This window comes from Tauraco erythrolophus, chromosome 19, assembly GCF_009769465.1.
Source record: "Tauraco erythrolophus isolate bTauEry1 chromosome 19, bTauEry1.pri, whole genome shotgun sequence".
Lineage (NCBI taxonomy): Eukaryota > Metazoa > Chordata > Aves > Musophagiformes > Musophagidae > Tauraco > Tauraco erythrolophus.
This window is the reverse complement of record NC_141483.1, coordinates 5896647-5916484: the sequence shown is the minus strand read 5'-3', so window position 1 is coordinate 5916484 and position 19838 is coordinate 5896647. Positions and strand designations below refer to the sequence as shown.

The 19838-nt window shown below is 36.8% G+C and overlaps 1 protein-coding gene across 1 annotated transcript in view; it reads left to right on the top strand.

The window, feature by feature from the left end:
• The window catches only part of CABIN1 (calcineurin binding protein 1), a 113272-nt gene that overhangs the window by 7584 nt on the left and 85850 nt on the right, over nucleotides 1-19838 (top strand). The window contains 13 exon segments of the mRNA XM_086623810.1: nucleotides 246-382; nucleotides 786-1003; nucleotides 2842-2920; nucleotides 3161-3348; nucleotides 4527-4676; nucleotides 5543-5737; nucleotides 6836-7072; nucleotides 8537-8690; nucleotides 8928-9043; nucleotides 14764-14925; nucleotides 16507-16713; nucleotides 17113-17258; nucleotides 19105-19366. Coding sequence (XP_086479936.1) covers nucleotides 246-382; nucleotides 786-1003; nucleotides 2842-2920; nucleotides 3161-3348; nucleotides 4527-4676; nucleotides 5543-5737; nucleotides 6836-7072; nucleotides 8537-8690; nucleotides 8928-9043; nucleotides 14764-14925; nucleotides 16507-16713; nucleotides 17113-17258; nucleotides 19105-19366 — 2251 coding nt within the window.

The window sequence follows — 19838 nt, the reverse complement described above, 5'->3', positions numbered from 1 at the left end:
GAAAAATAAGAAAGCTTTTACTAATGTGAAACTGAATTAGAGGACAATGCAGTTGTCAGATTGCATAAGATCAACAAACAAGGTTTGGAGAAAATTTGGGTTACAAAACTTGGAAACTAGATCTAAATCTCCGAATGTGCTTCAGTTAATATCCTTGCACTGTTCAAATATGCACAACATGCTTAGGTTTCACTTACTAGTGACGATTTTATTGATATTGTGGTTTTTGCCCTCCTTTCACACAGATTAAGGAAATTAGATCCAGAGGAGGAGGAGGACCCTTTAAATAACTATGAGGTACAATCAGAGATTAAAGAAGAGAATTTCCAGCATGTTGGACCACATCGAATGTCTTTTGATTCTACAACATTTATGGAATCTGGTAAGGATTTCATTATAACCCGCACTCCTCCTCTGTTGTTTCTTCCATATTGTATGCTTTATTTTCTGTGCTTTCCTATGTTATATATAGAGGATACAAAAGTATATATTGTTTTTAAAACTCTATTTTTATGGCATAGAAACACCTCATTTGGTAACAGTTGTGATTTTTTTTTTTTTTTTCTTTTAAGTCTTGGGGACTGCTCAATTACTGTGTCAAGAGCTCTATTGTGTGGAGTTTCACATCTAAACAGATTGGAATATAAGAACTTAATTCTACCTGCATGCAGCACAGGAGAACTGCTGCAATATAGTGCATAAAACACTGCTGGAACTTACTTGTTTCAAGTTATGGTCTGCCTTGACCTTGAACACATATGACTTTGTGTTTATCTGCTTTCTAGAAAAACAGGATGTTCATGAATTCTTGCTGGATAACCTGAACAATGGTGGGATCTTGGAGCTGATGATGAGGTATCTAAAAGTCATCAGCCAAAAGTTCCTAGTGAAGTGGCCTCCTGGCTTGTGTGAGGTGGTCCTTAGTATCTATAATAGCTGGAGAAAGCATAGTGGTAGTCTTCCTAATCCATTACTGAGGGACTCAAGTAATCAGCATATCAAGGTAATGAAACATTTCTCCTTATAATTCTGTTTCTTTGCCACTGTGTTGCTCTCTGTGTACCAGAAGTACCTAATTGAAATCTGGCAATTAGATGCAGATTTTGCTTAGCTCTGCCTGGGGAGCTGCTTGTCCTAGCTGTCCCATCCTTCATAAACCGTGGTGGCCTCCAGCTCACGGAACTGTTCCTGAGCTCCTGAACGTATCTGGGTATGGTATGAGTACACCCTGTACGTACTGTGTGTGTGTATATATACACACATGCACATAGACATAAATATATTTAACTCCTTTACTCTGTTGTTGCTGTTTATTTTTCTTCCCTTTCTTTTTTCTTCTGATATGACACAAAGTTTTGTTTTGTCATCAGGTGACTAGAGAGGCTGCTCTGTTCACACTGGCTGATTCAGGGTCAGCATTTCTGCTCTAAATAGAGTAAATGCAGGTTATTTTAAAATGAAACTGTAATTTACAGGAAAAAAAAAAAACAACAACAGAACAACAAACCAAAACCAACCCTACCCCACTCAGCAGCTCCATTTTGTTACCTTTGTAAATCTGTACGTTTCACAAATGCAAATAATAAAAATGACAAGTTCATTAAATTAGTGTTAAACTGGCTTAGTGATGCAAGATGATACTTCTTGATTTATAAAACCAGTGCTGATACTCCTTGGCCACTGAGCCTGCCTATAATGTCTTTTCATTGTTAGCAATGTGTATTCATTTGGAAATTTATTTGCCTTTCGTAGGACCGTAGTTTGAAATTAATTTTTTTCAGATCAACAGTGTTTCTGCTTTTTTGGAAATGGAAATTGAATTCTGAAAGCTGTGTTTCATTGATTCAGTTTACAAAACAAACTAACGAAAGTATCGCTATGTAGCAGCTGTTAAATTTTTTATAAATCCTCTGGCTTTTGTATTTCTCTGTTTTTCGTACATATATACTCTTTTTTAAATAAGTGTAAATATATTTGTAAGTGTATTCCCTTGGTTCTCATTATGACTGCGTAACTGCTTGCTTGTATGTGAAATCTAAAAAGTCAGTATTTTGTAGCTATACTGTTAAAAATCACTGTCTTCATGCTAGAATTTTTTTAAACTTGATTTGCAAGCTATCCTGAGTGTAATAAATATGTGTTTTTAAGATTGTAAAGGGCTATCCTGGTAACGTGTATGGACTTTTGAACCTTTTCACAAGTATGTGTTTTTTACAGCTGGACCTGTAGCCCTTATTGCTATGAATTTAATCAGAAAATAGTATATTCTTCACTGCACAAAACTGCCTAGCAGAGACCCATGATGGTGTGGTTTTTAATATACTCCTAAACTTTGTCCAGCAAGCATTAATAAGCTGATAAGACTAGAGTACATACTCAGTCTCATGGAGATAAGTACTGAAAAAATTATACAATATAGACTTTTTATTTCTCAAATATCAGTACTTCTGTTATATCCTGGAAACATACTTCTAGCATGATTTAGCAATTTAATATAGTTTTATTCCAGCCAGATACAACAAAAATAAGGTTGTCACTTTTTTCTAACATCAGGCAATGCTGTTCTGACTACCTCTTTTTATGAGCTGAGATTTTAAATATTTTTTTTAATGCTTCTCCTCATTGTTGTTTGGTACCTGTTGATTTGTAAATGCTATTATATACCTTTAGACGGAGGAAGAAGTAGTTATAGCTTGGGAATAGAAATCCCAAGAGGACAGGTTGAAGGTTTTCTTTGAAGTAAATTGCAAATTTAGTGGTGTGTTTGTTTAGTTTTTTTTATTCTTCTTTTAATATGTGTTCCTGTATACCCTTTTTTATATCTTCATACTTTTTCTGAAGGATATGATGTTGATGAGCCTTTCTTGCATGGAACTGCAATTAGATCAGTGGCTGTTGACGAAAGGGAAGAGCTCTACAGGTGAGAACTGCATGTTACTTTCTTCAGACTCTAGAAACACTCAAGGTATATGAAGAAGTGTTTCCAGGAATTCATTGGATTTTGGAGCTATTTTTACTTAATATCTTTCAGATCTGTATTTTATGGGTCTATCAATTGTTTGCCTTAAAGTAGATCAGTACTTTCGAAATACTACTATGTGGGACTCTTTTCATGGAGTGCTAGCAACTTTATGATAAAATGTAATTAATTGATTTGCAGTTTCTCCACGAAATTGCCCTGCTGCCTCTGTGAATGGAAGGTTTGGTCCTGACTTCCCAGGAACTCATTTCTTGGGAGACCTGTTGCAGCTGTCGTTTGCGTCCTCACAGCGAGATTTATTTGAGGAAGGCTGGATGGAGTTTGTCACTCGGGTGTATTGGCTGAAAGCTCGCTTTCTGGCACTGCAGGTTTGTTTGACTTTTGATTTGACAAATAAAACTTTTCTCAAATTAAAATCAATGTTGTTTGGAGACGCTACAGCTGATTGGGAATCTCAGCTCATTTAATCAGCTCAAAACGTAGTGATTTCACTTTACTCTTTAGTATAATCGACTGGCCCTAAGGGTAGAGGAGGAAGTGAAGTAAGAGGTCTCACATGCTAAGGTAATACTCAGATATGTTTAATATGTAAGTCTTTTTTTAAAACTAGCTCATGTTTGGCTTAAAAAAATATATTTGGACCCAAGTTATTTGGAGTAGTAATGCATAACTGCAGAACATGGATTTTTTGAGGACCTGGAGTAGTGGATATTATCAAAGTCCCAGACAGTCCAAAATGCAGCTTTCAACTGAAGCAGACTGTATATTTAGTTATTCTCCCCTCTGCTTTTTCAAGGTAGCATGGTTCTTCTTGTGGGGAAGTTGAATTTAAAGCCTCTCACTAAGGGAATAATTTCAAAGAACTGTTATTTGATCCCAGACTTTTTTTCCCCCCTCCGAGCATTGCTTCCTCAGGACATCAAAGAGTTTGTTTATGCATCTATTATGTTTAAGCTAATTGTCAGCTAACAATGTGAGTCAGTTTCGTAAGCGTGAACTGACCAGTTCCTTCCGTTTTTAGTTTTTGCATGTAAGGATTCTTTTCTAATAAAGGAAAAATGAGAGTTCCTATACAGCTATTGCCATCTTTTCTTTAGGTATACAGTTATATTTTGCCTGTGCAGCTTGCATTCCTCTCCTGACCACTCAGCTTCAGTATCTACTTCAGTTGGACAGAGCAAATAGAGTGCATTTACTTTGAAGAATATAAGAATGTTTCATGACTCAATGTTTTTATTTGCACAAATGAAAGAGTTATTTCTACTGTTTTACTCTTCCATGTTTTTAAAGGAAAGAGTTTTTAGCAATCCAAATTAATCTTTCAAATTTATGCAAGCTGGTTTGTATTTCTTAGTTTTGTTTTATTTGTTATTGAAGTCACTGGCAAGACATGCTGCCTTTTTTTTTTTTAATTGGAGATTGTAAATTGGATTTGTAATCACACTGGCAGTGCCTGCATTGAATTTAGACATTTTCTACATGCTTTAAATAGAATTCTAGGCTGTTTTTTGTGATTTATTTTTTTTCCTCTGTACTGTTTTTGTAGGGAGACATGGAACAGGCACTTGAAAACTATGATATCTGCACTGAAATGCTACAGAACTCCACTACAATGCAGGCTGAAGCTGGCAATGAAGGCAGCATCGTAATACGGTTGCCTAATCTGCATGTTGATTCCGTTGTTTCTTTGGAAGAGGTAAGAATTAATTTGCAGGTGTATTCTCCCCGCTCCATCCCTCACAGTGTCAAAGGTCATCTGCGAATTAGCTTTTTTGTGATATGGAGGTTTACCGTATCTGTCCTAGGATTTTTCTAAGAGTGAAAGTACAAGTTCATAGTTTAATGATGATGTCCAGGCCATCATTTCCTTTTTGGAAAGACACTTTTTTGGGTCCGTTGCTTCTGTATGACTTAAGATTACTTTTATGCAGAAGAAAAATATTAGAGCAGCTGCATGTAGAACAGTAGATTATTAGACTAGTGTTTTGTTTTCTGTTCTTAAACATAAATTTTGTAGAATCCTAGAATGGTTTGGGTTGGAAGGGACTTTAAAGGTCATCTAGTTCCAGCCCCCCTGCCATGGGCAGGGACGCCTTCCCCTAGATCAGGTTGCTCAGTTTCATCATTGCTTGAGTGAGCTCTTTACTTCAGCAGTCTGTTTTCCACACAACAATTTGTATACACTTTTAAATAAAGGCATGTCCATCTTTTATTCTTTGTATTGGTATTTTGAGGGATGAACTCCAACACAGGAGATACTGCCTTCACCTTGAAGTCTATCTGATGAATGTATGCTTGCGGTGTAGAAACGTGTGATTTTGGGATTTGAGGCAAAAAAGTTTAAAATCATTATAGCACTAAAGTCATATCCTATATAATGATTAAAAATCTGTGGAATAGGTGAAGTGTTACACAGTAGGTGTTTTCTTCCTGGTTCGTAGTCCTGGATGTAGCTCTCGAGTTCCCATAGTTTTACAGCTAAACTGCTTGGAGAAATGTCAGTAGTCGAACGTATGTGAAGACAAAATGAAAGTTGGATTGTGCCATCTGTGATGTTTGCAGATTGAAAAGAACCTAAAATCTCTGGAGAGATGCCAGTCTTTGGAAGAGATCCAGCGACTGTATGAGGCAGGGGATTATAACGCAGTGGTGCATCTGCTTCATCCAACATTGTGCTTTAATGGTTATGGCAGAGCAAAACATCTGGAATTTGTAACATCCATACCAGAGAGACCAGCACAGCTGCTTCTCCTACAGGTTTGTTTTGTTTCTTAAAAAACCTTTTTTTATCTGGGATTAAGATTTATTCCTGAAAACAGGATGACAGGCTTTCTAGAGTAGATGTTAGTGGTTAACAAGTCTTATTTACAAAGCAAAACGTGGAACCAAATCTGTAAGTGGTTTGAACAGCAGAGCTTTATTGATATCATTAGCAATATGCCAGCTTTTGCTAACTGAGATGTGGCTAAAGATGCCAGATGTCAGAGACCTACATGAAATGGCCAGAAAAACTGTAAATTCTAATAAACTTGAATAATCTTATGGATAGATTCATGCTATCTGCATCTGCTGTAAATACTTACTGTTTTTGCTGATGTTGACTATATGGTCATTTATAGCCATTCTGAAACTTAAAACTTACTGGCATATGAATGATTTTTATGATGTAGTGTGTCTGTCCTGCATGAATGACAAACTATTGATATATACATCCAGTGTAATTACTATAAATTTAGTCTGTTCGACACTATGAAAATAAGCGTACAAATGAACTCAGCTGTAGGAACAATTTGAGCCTATCAGGTTCTCCAGGGGAAAAAAAGTTTGCATGAGAAAAGACTGATGCTCTTTCAACTGCCCCTAACCGTATCCTTCAGCCTCTGTACCTTTTCATGACCCAAGCTTGGCAAAGTACAAAGAAGCAGGAGGATATTGCTATAATGCTAGCCTTATAGTTGCTATTTTGTATTTATGGAGTAATCAAATGGTAGCTCAAGACCATAAAGATCCAAACCCAGTTGTAGGGCCTCTATTCAACCGCATATCGTTGGAATTTTAGACATACAGCCATCCCTTTCCTGAATGGTGGTTGTGGTGTTTTTTTTTCTTGCATCTGTTATTAAAGCAGAAAGATTTGTGGTGATTTTTTTGAGGTTTAGATCCTACTTGTATGTTTGTCATCCAGGGAATAAGCACCTCTGATTGTCCTTTTTTAATGTTATTTTTAAAGATATTCTCTTATCATTTCATTAAAGTAACTGTATATGGTGTATTGCTTTGCCTTGCTGTTCATCCATGGTTTAAAATAAACCCTTCATCCTTATAATAGATTTTTTTCACATTTACATTGCCTAGGACTCCCTGCTCAAACTGAAAGATTACAAGCAATGCTTTGAATGCTCAGAAGTTGCTGTGAATGAAGCAATTCAGCAGATGATTAATATGGCAGCAGCCTCTGCTAAAGAAGAGTGGGTTGCTACGGTAACACAACTGCTCATGGGAATAGATACTTCATTATCATCAGTCAGCAGCATCCTGGATGACTCTTCTGTAACACCAAGCCTTGTTCGATTAACAAACAACCTGATTCAGGTAACCTGTTCACTTGCACTAGAAAAGAGGTGTTGCGTGCTCCAGACCTTCAGGCGCGATTCAGCTGCTGTGTCTGAATTGCCACCCGCTCCCAGTGACGTTTGGGTTACATATTTGTTGGGGAAGGTCAGGGAAAGAGGAGCATTGCCTTCATAATCTTCATTTTAATTTCAGTATGTTAGAGATGCACTGAGCGCACCCGTGCTGGGATCAGTAACAGCAGGTACCTTCAAACACCAAGCTGCCTGAAACAGTGACAGAATGGTAGTGCGATAACCCATGGAACAGCGCTGTTTTCTTACGCTGTTTGAAATGGTGGTAATACAAAGGCTGATTGAGCTGCCTGGGTGCAGTTTGTAAGTTATGGCACTGATCTTGACTGTGTGTGCTTTGGGCTAGACAAGAGCCTGTAAGCCTTATGGACATGGTGGAGTTGCGTGCAAGTGCTGGCCAAGCTAAGGGTTTTGAGAAGGGTGATGAGAAGACAGCAGGAAAAAAAGTAATGTGTGAACTGGTTCTACCATTATGAATACAGCTACTTTTAGCCTTTCAAAGAAGGCATTTTCAAACCTTAAAACTACTGAATGAGTATTTTTCAGTCCAGTTAACAAATGGCAGACTCTCAGTTCTGTTAACAAGCTGGCCTATTTAATGTCGAAATTCAATGTGCTTACAACTCTCAAATCTCCATTTGTTTCAGTAAAAGCCAAGGACCTTCACTACTCGCAAAATCATCTTTCTGTAAAGTTGTATGTCTGTTACTGTGTTATGGAATATAATGGAATTCTGGAGAACAGGATATTCATTGTAATATCCTAAATAATTTCTGTAGTAAAATTAATATGATTCTTTATCTCCGTAAATACGGAGAGAAAAACTGTTATATATGAGAAAAGTGTAGGACTTCAGAGATTTCTGGCACTGGCAATAAAATTAGCAGTTGTCTATGAGAAATGCTAGGACAATGGTTCCATGACAGTGTTGTGTTGCTCAGAATTTATTCAGTTGCATCATTTACAGAGCATGTGTTGATGATTCTAGTTGGTCTTTAACTGTTGTTGTAAGATCTGATAAAGAGTTCAGGAATTCTTTTAACTAAGTTCCTCTTCCTTACTGTTTGTAGCTAAATTTCTTCTACAGTAATGAGGCCTACTAACACTAAGAATTTATGCTGTGCACTTGTTACCTTTGAATTGTTTGTATATGGTATTAACAGAGAAATAACTAGTTGGGAAATGATGATGCAAGAGGAATGTCAAGGTAGGGGAAATGATCTTCTACCCTTCCCCTCAGCAGGTAATCTTATTTATAGGACTTTTACCACCACTCGTTGTGAGAAGGTGAGATTCAACTTTAGATTATTTCCTTAGCATAAAATGCATTACCAGCTCTGGGTTGTTTGGAAAGAATTCACACCTGATGTTTATTTCATACTTCTTTGTATAATGTCTGTTTCTTTATTAGATCATAGACTGCAGCATGGCGGTCCAGGAGGAACCAAAAGAACCGTATGTCTCCTCAGTGCTTCCATGGATTATCCTGCATAGAATCATCCAGCATGAGGAAGATGCTTTTCGATCCCTTTGCTGCCAGCAGCAGCAGAACCAGGGAGAAGAGGGTGGGTTAATTATTCACTTCTACATATTGGAGCTGAGGCCCTTACAATCTAGCTCTGGAATATAAATAAGGAAATACTTGTTTGTTGTCTTATCTTGCTAGCTGAAGGGAGTAGAGGCATATGCAAACATAACTTGCTTATCACACAGCGAACTTCTTTTTGCCAGATGTAGCATTGGCTAGTTGGATTTTACTCAGTTCTGTACTACTTAAATACTTACCAACTTCTTTGTTCCAGTGAGTCCTGATACCCCAATGTTGCCTTCTTCACTCATGCTGCTGAACACTGCTCATGAGTATTTGGGAAGAAGATCCTGGTGTTGCAATTCAGATGGCGCTCTTCTCAAGTTCTATGTAAGTGTTAGCATCATAGAATAATACAGGTTGGAAGGGACCTCTGAAAGTCATCTGGCCAACCCCCATCTCAAAGCTGGGACTAACCTCAAAGTTATATTAAATCGTTTATTACCTTGTCTTAATGTTAAACATACACTTTGAAATCCACTTTTCTTCTTCTCCCAGACAAACACGTGAATGCTTCTGTCAGTTTAATCTGAATAGCAAAGGCTTGTTATTCCAGACCCCCTGTCCATCAATATGGTTTCTAAACAGGACTTTTTTTTGTCAGACAAGAGATACCTTTGGATAACCAACTCCATACTATAAAAACATCTGAAATGGGGACTAGTAAATGATCTACCTTGCCCTGAAAGAGAAGGCACAAAACATAAAATCTCATCTATCTTGCTTATCTCTCACATGTCTTGCTGGAAGGTGACCTGTCTGTGTGGATGGACCATGCTTCTTGCTCCAATATTCCAGCAGCAGCTGTGGCTTTCGTCCCCCAACCAGGACGTTAAATTAGGCAGGATAGAAATGGCAAACTTTGAGCAAGAGGTGTGTGCTGTCTCAGCAGTGCATTCTGGTGGGTGTGCACCTCAGTCTTTCAGACAGGAAAAAAGGCAAGTGGGCTTAGCAGAGTTGGCTGTAGGGGTAGATAGCCCTGGTTCCCCACGAGAAGTGTGATGCGAGAAAGTAACCAAACCATAGCGTGGAGAACGAGCCACTCAATTCCCCAGAAACGAGGGGAAAAATGCTGTTAGTGATTGCCAGTAGAGTTGCATAGCTGGTCTTCCTGACAGAGACCAGTGTTGTTGTTTATCACACCTTTATTTCCTCAGAGTTCAAATGTTTGATAAGGATTTTGCAGTTAAGTAGATTTAACAATCATAATTGGTGGTATTAGGAACAGAATTTTACCCAATTATGCATAGGTGGGACAGACATGACACGACAATGCAAACTTTTGTTTCCTCCCATGAGCTGTTAATCAGCCTCAATTATATTCAGGTCTGCTTTTCTTTTTTTCCCCCAGTCTGATAACAAAAGGATAAAAGGGATTTAAAATAACCGACTGTGGGAGGAAAGGGAAATACTTAGTGTCATATGTAGCCACTTTAGATGTTTTCTGTTGAACAATGCTGAGTTCATCATGAATTCCTTACAAGGTATAGTACCTCTGAAGTCATGCAAAATTTACATACTGCTAAAGATAACCATCTCGTGCTTTGAAGGATAACCTAATCATTCATATGAAATAAAAATGCAGAAAAGTCTTTTTTCAAAGCTTTTGTAAAGAACTGCATAACCTGTTTTGTTCATTGCAGGGTTTTTCTTAGGTGTTTTGGTTTATTGTTTTCTAGAACACAAATATTGCTAGTTCAAGATTTAGAAAGAACTTGTGTTGGTAGTCTTATTTGTGCTGAAAGGGGTGGAGTGATTATCCTTGACATACCTTATCATGTTGTCAAAGGTGTTAAATATTAAAATGGATGTAGCAGAGACGTGGATAGTTGGTAGTAGGGATGTGGATAATTGGCAGCAAAGCTGAGCAACTCAGTACATGGACTGTTTTTAAAAAAAAAACACAAAAATAACTATTGCTTTCAGATGATGCTTGAAATGTTTAAATTTGTATAAAGCAAAATTACATTTTTAAGGACGTTTTTCTGTCATCACAGACTGAGACCAAGTTTCATGTATTAGTGACCTTCAAGTGGAAGAATGTAGGTATAGTCTTTGCTTGTAAGAATGTGTTGAAGGATGATTTCTTCTCAGAAAGACGAGAAGTAAAGAATCATGCTCGTTTATGTTCAGTAATCAAAATGATACTCAAATATTTTAATTGTGGTAACTCTTAAATTAAGGAAAATAAAAATTGAGTAGTGAATGTAAGAAAAATGACAGCATAACTAAGTATTAGAATAAAAAGTTATGTTCTGTGTTTGGAAGTCAGTTTTCTAAAATCTGGCTAGTAATAGAGATAAACTCTTGAGTGTTGTTAGAAAATAAACCTGGGAATAGTTTATTTTCTGTCATAATTCCCATTGTTATGTGGACTTATCTCACTGAGAAGAAGAATTGTTTTCTTCTGATTTTTTTCTCCTCTATTTTGGTTCTTGCACTAGTATTTTATTTTGTTCCTAAGATTTGAAAGAGAAGTAGGAGTAGCTGTGATGTGTTTGGCTGTTCTACTGTTGATAAATTTGACTCATTTAATTATACCTGCTTTGATTTTTATACCACAGACTGAAAAAGAAAAAGTGATTCTATTGTTTTCATGTTATTAACTATGTATAGCTTCAAATACAGAGTTTATCTATTGAACAAAATAATGAGAATGATGACGAGTTGCTTCAGTCCTTCCTTCCATGTGCCTGAAGGCTGTTTTCTGCTCTGTTCAGAGGAGTGTCTCAGAAGATGTAAAGTTCTCCAGAATGGGTGTCTGGGCAGTAATGCTGTAGCATTATTACATGAAAGGAGTTACCCACTCATTGTTGACCTTTTTAAGATTATTCCTTGAGGTCTAGTTGGTACTCCAGAACAGAAATTTCCCATGGTTGAAGGAGAATATGTCTATGTGTATTGCTGTTTCCTCGCTTTATCTTTCGCTTAGGAACTCCAGTGCAGGCAGCTTTCCACTGTGCTGGCAGTCTGGGAGAGCCCGGCCGTTGGCAAAACCCAGACAGTACAGTACCGTGCCGTTCGCTGGGCAATGCTCTACAGAGATGTTTTAGTGGCACTTTACAGATTCAGCTTGACTTTATTGAGGTTTATTACTTTCAGCCAAGAGAAAAACATGATTAATTCTGCATAGAGCTACTTGGGAATCTCTTACTTTCCCTTCTCAGTGCTCCCTGGAGCTTATTAGCCACAGCTCAGTGCCAGACCACATCTACCTCTGCATTGAGCAGCTGTGTGTCCAGGACAGTAATTTAGACAGCTGGGAAGGATGGCACGGAGAGCCTGAGGGGTTCTGCAGGAGTCAGCTCACCCTGGTAGGACTGGAGCTGCAGAACAGTGTTTGAGCTGAGGCTGATTCCATGTAGGACTATTGGATTATCTCTGCATCTTACTCTCCTCGATCTCCCTGCTATTAGGAGCATATCGCTGATACACCTGAGTTGCTGCTGCGTGGATCTGCCTCCGGTCCAGAGGGCTTATTAGCTCGAACACTGTACTTCATGGAAATAGATAGTCTGTTTCCAGACTCGAGCTTGCCCTCAGGTGCCGTGCTCCGAAGTGATGAATCTAAATTCTGTCGGTATAGTGTGCCTGTATCCACAGCCTGGCAGTCTGGTAGTATGCTCTGTGAACCTGGATAAACTGCAGATAATTGAGAGCTGCGAATGTCTTTACAGCTAGATCTTTGCAAATGTCATCAGCTACTTTGAAGAAAACCTTCAATTTTCAGTCACAGAATTGCCCACTTAAACTAAAATACAGTATGGTATTATTGAGCACAAGAATTTAGTTTTCGGAGACAAGAGGGTGTTGGAAGGGTAAAGAAAGACAAAGATAAAAAGAAATGCAGCGGCCTTTCTCTTCAAATAACTCAAGACTGTTAAATGAAAGTGTGTTTTGTAGACTAGGATTGAATGATCACCTTCTGTAGGTGAACTGTCTGCTCAGGTACGTTGTACTGCTTGTGGCTGAAGGTGGTGTGCAAGAGAAAATGTTAAAGCGCAGTTAAGTTCTTTAACAATAATCAAAGTCTGAATTATTAAAAACAAAATTCTGGGTTACTGCTAAGAATTTAAAAGCTGAATAAGAGCACAGGAGATTGTTTTGAACACGAACTGTTCAAGTGAGAATTGTTACTGGTGTTAGATGTGATTTTGTTTGCAGCAGTAGGAATATCATGATTTTGTCACAGTATCCTATGATGCTTATGTCTTCCTTTCAACTCACACTTCTCTTAAATTTCAAACATTGTTCACAAATTCTTACAGGAAAAGTAGGAGAAATAAAGTGTCTGCTGTGACTCAAAGATGATGCTATGACTCAAAATTTCATTGAAATACCTTCTAAGAATTATCTTTACTTTCATTTTCAAGAGGTTTGACTCTTAATAAATGGTACCTTGTTCTTAGCACAAATCTTTTAAGCAGAAGAGAATTAGCATCTTGTAGTTAATCCCAGGATTTACAGACAAGCTTCTTACATGTAGAATGATAGAATTTTGCCTTGTGATGATGTGCAGCGTTTATGGTATCAGGAAAGCCAATTGTGATGAGAAGCTTCTTGTAGCATGCATCGTATGCATAAATGATTGAGTTTACAATCCTGGGTATTGAAAAGTGATAAATGGTGCTAAAAAGGCAGCTGAACTACTGTAAAAGTAATATGATGAGCTTTTCTATGAATTGCAAATAGGTGAATTTTGTTTTGCATTTTCAATTTATGACTGCAGAATTTCAGTTGAGGAAATTCGTTAAGTTAACCAACGTGTTAAGGAATGGGTATGGCTGATTTGGAGAAGTCAGATTTTTCTAAAATGAATAAATGAAAGTTGATGCTTTCTATCAGAGGAAAAATGTTAAAGGAAATTACTTATCAGTTAATAGAACTCTCCTGGTAGTATACAGCTTCCTAAAACTTTAGAGACAAATCACAGTGGAGAACTTGGTATTTTTCTGTACCCTTTAGTCTCCCAAATGATGATTACAGTAGAACCATTTCTCTTCTGCCACCTCAAATGAGTTTTCTTTAGAGGTAACAGGTGTGCTCTGATGCTGGGGACACACACACATACTGCCGTTGGATGTGTATGATATTATGAATGTGATTTCTACTTAAACATTTCATTTTTTAATTTAAATTTCATAGTGAAACATGTTGGAATTGATTCTTAAACCTTGGTGATTAAGTGTGGGTTCTGTTTTGGTATTGAAATAAAGATCCAAAATCCCACTACACAGGTTATTATTGGTGAACATGTTTCTCTTGTCTTTGAAATATCTTCCTGTGATGTGTTCTTTTTTGATTTGCTTTTTAAGGAAGTTCAGTGAAAATTTTCGAAGAATTACCTTTCGCCTTTTGGCATTCAGTTGCAGTTTTCTTCAATGAATGTTTTAGAGTAATAGCATCTTCCAAAATATGCTACCGATAGGTATTTTTTTCTTGTAATGTTAAAGTTAAATATAGCAACTTGCTACAGTGTTTAGTCATTTGGGATCAGTCCAGCCAGTTTCCTTGGTGTGTAGCCATCTGTATAATACTATTCATACTGTGCAGTTCTATATCCCTTCTAACCATATTTTCATTAGCCATCCCTTCTTTTTCCACAAAGTCCCCTCCATCCCCCTTTTTCCATGCAGAGGAAATTGTTGTTTGTGTATTAGGGCAGAAATTCTTCTATGCCTTTTCTTTATTCACAGGGTTGACAAATGGTAGCATTTGTATTCACAGAAGCAACTTGATGTGTAGTGGAAAACTTGGAATGATCTTAAGTCTAAAGCATTAAACTGATACGTAATTTCATCGATTAAAGACAAGACTTCATGAATTAACATAGGGAAAAAATAAAAGCACTTTATAGCAGTTACAGTGCCATGGAAATTAGTTGTGTGAGAGTAGTTTACAGAAATACGGGTAATATTTGATTGTAAGTGGGGGAAGAAAACGTGTAGTTCCTTAATGTTGTTTTCATCATCTGCCTTCAGACAACTAGGTACCTTAATGCAATCTTCAGCTTGCAGCTGACTTTTTGAATGATATTTGTGGTGTTGTAGGTTCAGGTACTACAAAAAGAACTTGCAGCATCCACTTCTGAAGATACTCATCCATACAAAGAAGAGCTGGAAACAGCCTTGGAGCAGTGTTTTTATTGTTTATATGGTTTCCCTAGTAAAAAAAGCAAAGCAAGGTACCTAGAAGAACATTCAGTACAGCAGGTAAGATATTTATTATTTCCTGTCAGTGGAATATCTTGAAGGGATGCAAGATACACCCTTGTTTGGTTTTAATGCACCTTAATATATTTTGGACAAAGATTACTTTTATTTCCTTGTAAAATTTATGTATTTTACATATTGTAGAAAATTAACTCATTAAAAATATATGGAAACCTTTACAAATGTAAAGGGTCAGATATTTGAAATGAAATGCTAGTATAGTCTTATTCACAGTAGTCTGCCATTTTGAAACTATTGACAAATTGATTTTATTGAGCCATGACTTTCCTGTTTTCAACAGAGAAGAAGTTCGAGTTTTGAGGAAAAATAGAGAGGAAAAAAAAGTCAGCTTGAGAGAAGAAAACTTTAGCAGCCAGCCTTGCAGTTTATGAATGTGAAAAATGTCACTGTTAAAAATTATGCAAGTAAATTATATTATAGCTTATTTTGAAATCTATGATGGTAAATATGTGGTAGCTGTTTATGAGGAATGTTTGAAATTCAGTTGAGTTTGGGAAAAGAACAACTACAGAGTGCCTTGGGAAGAGGGTAGTATTAAGGAAGGGACAGAAAAAGCAGGTCAGCAATCCTCTGCCTTGAAACATCACTGATTTTGTTCAAAAACCTCAAATGATTTTTGCATTAACCAAATAAAATGATCGTAAATTGTAAATGAAGAACAGTTTCATATAAGCAAAACTATTATCTTGCTCCTTTGAACAGACCTTTTTAAATACATGAATACTGTTAGCTTTTTACTCATTGCATGTTTGTGAATTCTGTCTCTTAAACTTACCTGTTAGAAAATTAACATAATGAGAAAATGGAAATAACTGAGAAAAGGGGAAGTGTAAGGAGATGACCCTCCATTCTCTCTCTCCCCTGAAAAAAATCTGTTACGTTTGGGCAATTCTGAATGTAAAATGACAAATTGATTTTTAGTAATGTGACTTCCCCGTTATCAGTACAGAAGCAAAATTGACAGTAAGGAATAAGATGAACAATGAAAGGAAAAAAATTAGTCTAGGAGAAGAGAACTGTAGGTTTTTAAATATTTTTTTACTATTTTCAAGAAAGAAAAGTGGAAGAAAATGAGGAATGAATTCTGAAACTTACCTTTCTGTAGGAACTTTGAAGATTTTTCAGATTTTTGTCTGATTCCCATTTCATTTATCCTTACTTGAGTTTGAAATCAAAGGTGTAGAGCTTTTTCTCCTCCATATCTTACTCATGATGTCAGTGTCACTCAGGATGCTTGCGCTTGATTCTCGCTTATAACCAACTTTTCTGAGCTACTCTTTTAAGCAAGTAGAATGACTTTGTCAGTGACAGACACTAGGTTGCAGCCCAATACCTTAGTCTTTTAAATCAGCGAGCGGCATGCTATATTATGCAGTGAGCAGCATAAATTAATGACACCTTTAGTTGTTCTGTTCTTGGGAGGTTTAATTTGTTTCCTGCTAGAGCAATATGAATAGTCTTGTGATCTAGAAAAGCCATAGAAACTCATCATTAGTAGACTTTGGAATTTTGGAATTTGAGATAATTTTTTTTCCCCCTCTCATCTACCTCTCTCTTCAGGTTGATCTAACATGGGAAGATGCTTTGTTCATGTTTGAGTATTTTAAGCCTAAAACTCTTCCAGAATTTGATAGTTATAAAACCAGTACTGTGTCTGCCGATTTGGCCAACCTTTTGAAGAAGACTGCTACAATTGTTCCTCGAACGGACAAGCCTATGCTGAGCCTAGATACTGTATCTGCCTATATTGAAGGAACATGCAGCAAGGTATAATTAATTGCTTTTAAAATAAATTCAAAAGGAGTAAAAATTATTGCTGTTTTTATTATGTTGACTTTGAGATAGTTAGGGGAATGATCTATGCCATGATATTTCGTTTCCTCAGGTAATTGCATTTAAATGAAATAAGAATGACACTACCAAAGCTTTTAGTCTTGGAATGGGAAGATGTTATATTGGTTAATATGGAGTCAGTATGAGGTGTTCATTAGTGTTTGTAAGTGCTCTGTGTATCTGTGGAATGTTTTCATTGTCTTCATGTCTGATACGTTCATATTCTGTGATGAAATGGCTACTTTCACTACAAGGAAGAAGCAAGTGTGCAGCTCATTTAATATGAACATTTCATTTAATATGAACCTTTACTTTTTTTTTTTTTATTTTCAGGCACCATCTCTCCCAGATGGCGCAGATTATTCTCCACCAGTGGTGACTGAGTTGTACTATCTTCTGGCAGACTATCATTTCAAGAATAAAGAGCAGTCTAAGGCCATTAAATTTTACATGCACGACATTTGTATATGTCCAAACAGGTCAGTATTATTGAATCCTGCTGCGCATCATTCGTTCTTCTCACTTCTTTCAGTACTGAAAAGCAGACCACAAAAGATTTTGGTTTTAGGAGTTAAAAAAAAAAAAACAAACCACAACTAAAAAAACCCACATGTAATCCATTATTGTAGGTAGATTGTATAATTAAGAGCATCTCTACAAAAAAAAACAGAATTTAGTGTTGGATATTTCTTTCTTCTGAAACTAAAACCAAAAAATGAAAGGAGGGCTGCTAAATAAAAATCAAGAATAAGTGGGAAGGGCAAGGACCGAATCAATATTTCTCTTTTGTAACTTTTCTTCTTCATACATGACAAGGAATGAAAAATGTCACTGTTTAATAGCATAAGCTATAGCACAAATCGCATTCTTTAGTGGATTACTGTTCAAGCTGACCTCTTTCTAAAATTATTGATTATTTAAACTAAAACACCTTGTTTCTTGGTAATTTACAACTTTCTGAAATACCAGCAAGATTAAGCTCTCTCATCTTAATAATAAAGCGTATTTTGAACAAGTTTTTTAAAATGAAATTAAATAATCTTTAAATTTACTGATTAAATATGAGCTTTGCATATTAGATCTTAGCTATCTTTTTAATTCTCCTTGAATTTGGTAAATCAGGGTCAGTGACAAAAACTCTGATTTGGTAGGCTTGAGACAAGAAAACTATTTGTAAATCCAGCCATGTAACTGAGACGAAAGGGAAGGTGAAGGCACAGAGCAATTTTACATGTGAAATCTACAGAGGAAATTGCTGTAGTTTAGTGTTACTGAATCTTCTAGTCTGGGAACTGTGATTAACAGATTGCTAAAAATTTGTTTGAAACCTGATAAAGAAATTACCAAACCCCTCCTCCCCATTTTTTTTTTTGTAGTTTTGATACCTCAAAACCAAAATCCATAAATAACTAACAGTGGAATGCATTTTTACTTTATGCGTGCCATTTGTTGCTCAGAAGATGCTTTATATGGTAGCGTAGTATTTCTACGTCTGTTATATAAGATGTTACTTCCTCAAATGTCTGTATTACAGTTCCCCTTCCATTCCCCTCAGGAGTCTGACTATTGAGGTCACTTGACCCAGAAATGGGTTTTCAGTTGAAATTAGCAAGAAATTACAAGCAAAAGTATGAGAACGTTTTGATTATTCTTTTGGTGTTAGAATCATGGTGAAATTGAAAAATCCCAGAGCCATCGACCCCAGATGCTAATTAGAGACTGTGGAATACGGAAACTACTCTTCAGAGTGTGTTGTCAATGATCTAATAAACACAGGACTAGATCCTGAACAATCCCCTCAGTAAGCAGTCTGTTGTTCATCAGGATGTTCCTACATGAATGCGTTTTGGTTTTTGTGGTTTTTTTATTTTTTTATGTTGGAAAATGATGATCATGACGATAAAAACCATTCACAGTTCAGTCCAACAATACAAAATGTCGTAATGGCTGTGTGCTGGCCTACAGAAATACAGGGTGACAGTGTTTGGACAGGACAGCGTGGTTGCTGAGAAAAGAAATCAATTCTTTTGATGTGAAGTACAGATAGGCTATTTTTGCATGGCAAACAAACCTTGTTTCTTCAGGTTTTCATGCGTGACAATTACTGGGGACAGTGCTTTATTAGGAAATCATTTTTAATAAAATCGGTATGATTTAGGCTATACAGCCTCTGTTTCATTATGAGGGGAAGAAGAGATGCAGGAATCTTTTTTGAGAGGATGAAAGGAAGATGTTTGTGGATATAATAAAGTGAACCTTGTCTGTGCCATTCAGTGTAACATTTAGGGGGGAAACAGTTCATGTGTGATGTTCTTGCTTGCATAGGTTTGATTCATGGGCTGGCATGGCTCTGGCTCGAGCAAGTCGCATTCAGGACAAGCTGAACTCTAATGAATTGAAGAGTGATGGTCCAATCTGGAAGCACTCGACTCCCGTCTTGAATTGCTTCAAGCGAGCCCTCGAGATCGACAGCTCTAATCTCTCCTTGTGGATAGAGTACGGCACCATTTCCTATGCCCTGCATTCTTTTGCATCCCGACAACTTAAGCAGTGGAAATCAGAACTACCCCCTGAAGTTGTGCAGCAGGTGGGATCTAACTGAGCAGTATGAAATTTTAAATGTTTTAAATGATCTTTTCTAACGTCGTAACTTTTTAAATTGAATATTTACACACTGTATACCACGTACTAGACTATGCTTACTCAGTAATACAGAAACTCTAATATTCATTCATATAAGCTGCTGGTGTCAAGCAGTATTTAAAGGGCTTTTTTCTTTCTTTTTCTGTGTAAAATTGGTTTGAGCCTGATCTTTGAATTATCTTTCAAAGGTGACACAAAATTATTGTAACCTTCTGGAAAGGGGAATTGTATTTACCTTACCTTTCTGTAAATGTCATACAGTGTTTCCAGGAAAGGGTGAAACGTATGCATATTTAAATAGCAAACAGGTCGGGAATTACTCTGATAGCTGTGTCCATCTGTCATCTCTTGTATCTAAAGACATGCTGCCCCTTTTCTGGTTTTGAACTATTTACTTAAACAAAAGATCAAAACGA